General features: G+C 40.0%; 1 protein-coding gene across 1 annotated transcript; it reads left to right on the forward strand.

The window, feature by feature from the left end:
- The first annotated feature begins 4,445 nt into the window (after positions 1-4,445).
- On the forward strand, positions 4,446-5,393 carry LOC106987356 (olfactory receptor 3A1-like). The gene has a single exon (XM_015085614.1). The coding sequence runs from the start codon at positions 4,446-4,448 to the stop codon at positions 5,391-5,393; it is 948 nt and encodes a 315-aa protein (XP_014941100.1).
- The last annotated feature ends 607 nt before the right edge of the window (positions 5,394-6,000 follow it).

Genomic DNA, 6,000 nt, shown 5'->3' on the forward strand with positions numbered 1-6,000 from the left:
ACCGCCACCAACATCTAAGGACCTAATTTGGATTCTGGCATTGAGGTTTTCATCAACCGTCCTTGCATGTCTGTAGCTGCTGGTCTGCCTTAACTGCACATATGAAACAAACACGTGTATAGAAAAGAAGATGTCTGCAGGGAGTCAGTTTCTGGCCAAGGGAGCATGAAATGGAAAAAGAGAGCAAGACGCCATTGGGGTAGTTTCCACGGACTGTTCAGAGACAAGGATGTTGCAAGATATTCTAAACTCTTGTAATTTTCCTAAATTTGTCATTATTTTATGCACTATCCATAATTATCAGAAAAACTCTTAACATGAGAAGGGACCAAGTTCTTATTTTTGAGAGAACAGGAATGAATAAAGGGTGATGATTATGATGGTGGAGGGGAGGTTGTGATTGGGGGGCACTGTAGCCTGCCATCAGCCAGAGGAAGACCATGAGATACAGCACTGAAGAGGCATGGAAAGCAGGCTGGTTTCCTTTGAGCAACATGGGATATCTTTGGGTAAATGGAAAGCAGAGGGCTGGGAGGCAGACTGTTGGTGTCTGAGAAGTGTCCTCACACACCCGCACTCAGGAGACACCTGAGGTTCTGCTACATTTGGTGACAAATTTAGAAAACCTGAACCAGGCAGACATATCAGAGAAAAGGCTCTCACAGGATAGGTGAGGGAGGAAAGATCCAGAATGAACTCTGCGGTTGGTAGAAAGCAGAACAAAGTGAGGCAGGTGCCGACTGTCACCATGACCACAGAGTCTGCTTGTTGCCAAGCTCCCTACTACAGGTGTGTGAGCTTAAAAGCATGAGGTCTGAAAGGCACAGCCACCTGGTCTAGAGAATAAGTTTCTCAGAAGAGTATGCCCAGAGCAGTCCTAAAGAGAATTGCAGAGGACATAGAATCTTTCAACCCTCAGTAAGTGTCAGGAAATGCCCCTTGGGGCTTGGTTGGAAGCAGCCAATTTGGGCTGGTCAAATCAGTGGACAAACTTCTGGTGTCCTCATACAAATTCTTTCTCTGATAGCCTCAGAGTAATTTGGGGTAGCAAGTATACAATGGGCTGGCTCAGCAATAGGTACATTAAAATTTTTTTTAATGTTTTATGTATTTTTGAGAGAGCACAAGTGAGGGAAAGGCAGAGAGTGAGGGGGACAGAGGATCTGAAGCAGGCTCTGAGTTGACAGCAGTGAGCCTGATATGGGGCTTGAACTCACGAACTATGAGATTATGACCTGATCCGAAGTCGGATGCTCAACTTTTGCCACCCAGGTGCACGAGCAATAGGTACATTTTTAAAAAATAGAAAACCAGACACTTTGAAGTATAGTCAGTATTCACTCTAATCCCAACAACTCCAGCCCCACAATGCTCCAACCATAGTTTCCTCTTTAGTAAAATGAGGGAGTAGATATTCTCCAAGGTGCTAATCAACTTGGTCCTTCTTTGATTCAATGACACTATATACAGGGTATACTGAATACAGCTATGTGCACTGATGAGGCCATGGTGTGGATAAGGGCTATAATCAAAATATTTAACAAGTACCAGGCTGGTAATCTCTACCAATGGATTCCAGCTAAATATTACCCTGGATGTGGGCCTCCCACCATGACTCAGGGATCTACATTATTTTGATGGAAAACTGATCTTGTATCTTGGATTTTAAAGCATTTCTCAATATTTAGGAACCTACCTTCATAATTCCTATGTCATGATAAATACAGTTGTAGAAATCACAGTTTTCAATTATTATTATCTACGATGCTTTTAATTACCCTTTTTAAAATCCCTAAATGTTTCCAGGGACCAATGTTAGCAAGTTACTACATTTTAAAAGATCCATCAAAAAGAAAAAAGTCAAAGGTATTAGTTTAAGAATTAGAAAATAAAGATAGTCTTAAAACATTCATCTTCTGCTAAAGCACGCACACAAAGAATAAAATAGGCCATAAGCTTCCATTGATGGATACCACATAAATTAATTTGGGTCATTTCCAGAAGGTTCAGGGAGTTGCTACTTGGCAGATTAAAGGTTTCGAATGATTTATTGATCTTGATTTGCCTTGCTGATCCATGAAGTAACAAAATAGCATTTACACCATTGTACTTCCTTTATGAGTACAACCTACTTGTAATGGAATAGAAGACTTGCTTGCCAAAATTAATTTAACGGGTTAAATTAATTAATTAATTAATTAACGGGTAAGCAGGTCTTCTATTCCATTACAAGTAGGTTGAACTTGTAAAGGAAATACAATGGTGTAATTGTTATTTTATTACTTCATGGGGCAGTGAGGCAAATCAAGATGGGTGTACCATTCTAAACCTTTATTTAATCTGCCAGGTTGCAGCTCCCTGAACCTTCTGGAAACATGACAGAGAGAAGGAGTCTTTGAGCTACTATTGCCTTTGAGCTACTATATCTGCAATCTGGAGAAAGCAGGTCATTAAAAAATATATTTATTGTTATAAAAGTTATCAGATTTGTTGTAGATCATTTGAAAGCAAGAGAAAAGTGGAAAGAGTGATTAAAATTCTCCCATATTCCTAACAGTCAGTGGAACTGAGCAATGTTTATTTTGGGCCATTTTTTAGGTGCCTACATATATGACTCAGGTATAAATTTATATATTTATATATTTACAATATATATTATATTATATATAATAATATATATTATATTATATATAATAATATATATTATATTATATTATATTATATTATATTATATTATATTATAATTTATAGTATAAGATTTCACCTTATGATTGGGACTTTGGGTTTTACAGCTAATTATTGTTGGCATATAAGGAATATGGTGACTTGTGCTTAATTATTTTTTACCTAATTTGCTAATATCTTAATAATTCTAAGAGTTTACCAGTTTTTTATCCTCTCTTGAGTTTTCAATTTAGACAATTTTATTATTTTCAATTTATCCTTTTCTTTCTTGTTTCCATTATTTAAGCACTTTATTTCTCTTTGCCTAAAAATGTTTAGAGTAATGAGAAATACCTGAAGTAACAAAGGCCATTGCTTTCCCTGTGCCTGATTAAAAACAATTTTTTTTAATGTTTTATTTTATTTTTTGAGAGACAGAGTGTGAGCAAAGGAGGGGCAGAGAGAGGGAGACACAGAATCCAAAGCAGGCTCCAGGTTCTGAGCTGTCAGCACACAGCCTGATGCAGGACTTGAACCCATGGATATGAGATCATGACCTGAACCAAAGTCAGACACTCAACCAACTGAGCCATTCAGTCTCCACAACTCCCTTCCCTACCCCACCCCCCACCGTGTCTGATTTTAATAGAAATGTCACTACTACTTCACCATTATGAACCATTTGTAGTGGATATGGCCTATCTCATAAAGTGGTGTTCTTCCACTTAAAGTAACTACAAGCAGGTTTTTTTTCTTTTTTCTTTAAGTATGTATGTAGACATTTATGAATTGTCCTTTGGAAAATTTTCCTCCTTTTAAGCCCAACAAGTTTGCTAAGTATATTAATAGATTTACTAATATGAAATCATCCTCTCCTATAAAATCTATTAGGTAATGGTGGCTTTCATTTCTTGTACTTAGGATTTCTGCACACATGTTATCAAATGGGAATAGTGTAGGGTAATTCCATTTTCTTGCTATTATCATTACATTTGAGTATCAGACTTTGCTAACTTTAAAAAATGAATTGGAAGGCTTTCATCTTTTATAAGCTAAGAAAATTTATATTACATGAAAATTATATTTACATTGATAGTTTAAAATAATTTGTATGTAAGGTATAGGAGCCTAGAGCCTACACATGGAAGCACATTACTGCCTATTTTTTTTTCCTTTTTCTTTTTTTTTTTTTTTCAGTTGTAGCTGGATTATTTGGTTTGGGGACTGTTCTTGAATTGATTGTTCAAATTTAGGAACAGATAGTATACCAAGGTTATTTTATTTATTTTTGGCCTCTGGTTATGCTGCCTTTACAATTCCTAATTTTGTGTATCTTGACAATTTTCTTGCTGATTTGATACATGTTTATTCCTTTGTAAGGACTTTTGATCACTTTATAAGGACTTATGATCAATTCTTCTGCTGTTTCTATTTTTACTAGCTATTCACTTTCACTTTTAGGATGATATTTCTCCAAATCTCCTTATACAGGTTGTTGGTAGAAGGACCTCATTCCCTGATTCTAGGGAACACTGGAAGAAAGGATTTATAGATCTCTTATAAGGAGGGGGGATACCAAGGTAGTTGTGTAACTCACCTGGAACTTGGGTGAGGACATTGAGGTGAAGACTGAGCGTTAATGAGAGATGTGTGGCGTGAGGAGTGGGAAAATACCCACTAGAGACACGTGGGAATTTACCCTGGGGCTTGGCATTTGAGAGTGAGGCCGTGTATTTTTCTTGAATAACTAAATTAGGAAGATTGATCCCTTTCAGGGACACATGGACCCAGAATCCAGGACCAATGGAACAGCTGTTACCGAGTTCATCCTGCTGGGCTTAGTGGAGACACCAGGGCTACGGCCAGTTGTCTTTGTAGTCTTCCTCTTAGCCTATCTGCTCACTGTTGGGGGCAACCTCAGCATCCTGGCCGCCATCTTGGTAGAGACCAAACTCCACACCCCCATGTACTTCTTCCTGGGGAACCTATCGGTGCTGGACGTTGGGTGTATCACCGTCACTGTTCCTTCAATGTTGGCTCGTCTCCTGTCCCACAAGCATACTGTTCCCTATGGAGCCTGCCTCACACAGCTTTTCTTCTTTCATCAGTTGGCTGGTGTGGACTGCTTCCTGTTGACAGCCATGGCCTATGACCGATTCCTGGCCATCTGCCAGCCCCTCGCCTACAGCACTCGAATGAGCCAGACAGTGCAGAGGATATTGGTGGCTGTGTCCTGGGCTTTAGCGTTCACTAATGCACTGACCCACACAGTAGCCATATCCACCCTGAACTTCTGTGGTCCCAATGTGATCAATCACTTCTACTGTGACCTCCCACAGCTCTTCCAGCTCTCCTGCTCCAGCACCCAACTCAATGAGCTGCTACTCTTTGGTCTGGGTATCCTCATGGCAGGTGCACCTGTGATTCTCATTGTCACCTCCTACATCCATGTGGCAGCTGCAGTCCTACAAATTCGTTCTGCTGAGGGCAGGAAAAAAGCCTTCTCCACATGTGGTTCTCACCTCACTGTGGTTGGCATATTCTATGGGACAGGTGTCTTCAGCTACATGAGGCTGGGCTCAGTGGAAGCTTCAGACAAAGACAAAGGGATTGGCATCCTCAACACTGTCATCAGCCCCATGCTGAACCCACTCATCTACAGCCTTCGGAACCCTGATGTACAGGGGGCTCTGTGGCAGGTGCTCACGGGGAAGCGAGCCCTTGCATAAAAGTGTATCAGGAGGGTAGAACCACAGGAAGTGTTTCCTGTCTCTCTTAGATCCTTGAGCAAGATGACTTTTGTTATGAAGTGAGACTCCTTGCTCCCCAAGGAGGCTCTCCCTGATAATGTGTGTGTGGGTTCTGTAAACCAGAATCCTTGACTAGTTGCCTTTTGGGCCTAGCTACTCTTCCCACTCCAGATGGAGGTGGAACCCAGGAAGCTCTGTATCCTGAGAGACTCATGGTCCTACAGGCAGGACCTTTTGTTTATTTTTTGCTGAGTTCCCCAACAATACACCAGCAAAGATTCTTTCCAAACTAGAAGATGGAAAGTCACATCTTGGTACCAAATATTAGTACACCCTCCTGTCTGGATTCCCCTGAAATAGCTCCCCCAACATGCTTTGACACAAGGATCCCACACAAGGTTCTGGACCCAGTACAGTATAATTTGAGACACTGAGTACCCTGTCTGCATTGCAAGATTCTGAGGTATTTAGCAGTGGAGGAGTTATACTTCCTTTGGGACTTCTTTTTTTTTTTCTGAAATGGAAATATCACTCATTGATTTTAAATTTCCCATTAGAAATTATGTTTATAAAAATGAAAACAAAA

Source organism: Acinonyx jubatus, chromosome E1 (assembly GCF_027475565.1).
Source record: "Acinonyx jubatus isolate Ajub_Pintada_27869175 chromosome E1, VMU_Ajub_asm_v1.0, whole genome shotgun sequence".
In the NCBI taxonomy this organism is placed as follows: Eukaryota; Metazoa; Chordata; class Mammalia; order Carnivora; family Felidae; genus Acinonyx; species Acinonyx jubatus.

What these genes read in the sequence shown, in the direction of transcription:
- LOC106987356 (XM_015085614.1), top strand. Translation starts at nt 4,446, where the DNA reads ATGGACCCAGAATCCAGGACCAATGGAACAGCTGTTACCGAGTTCATC.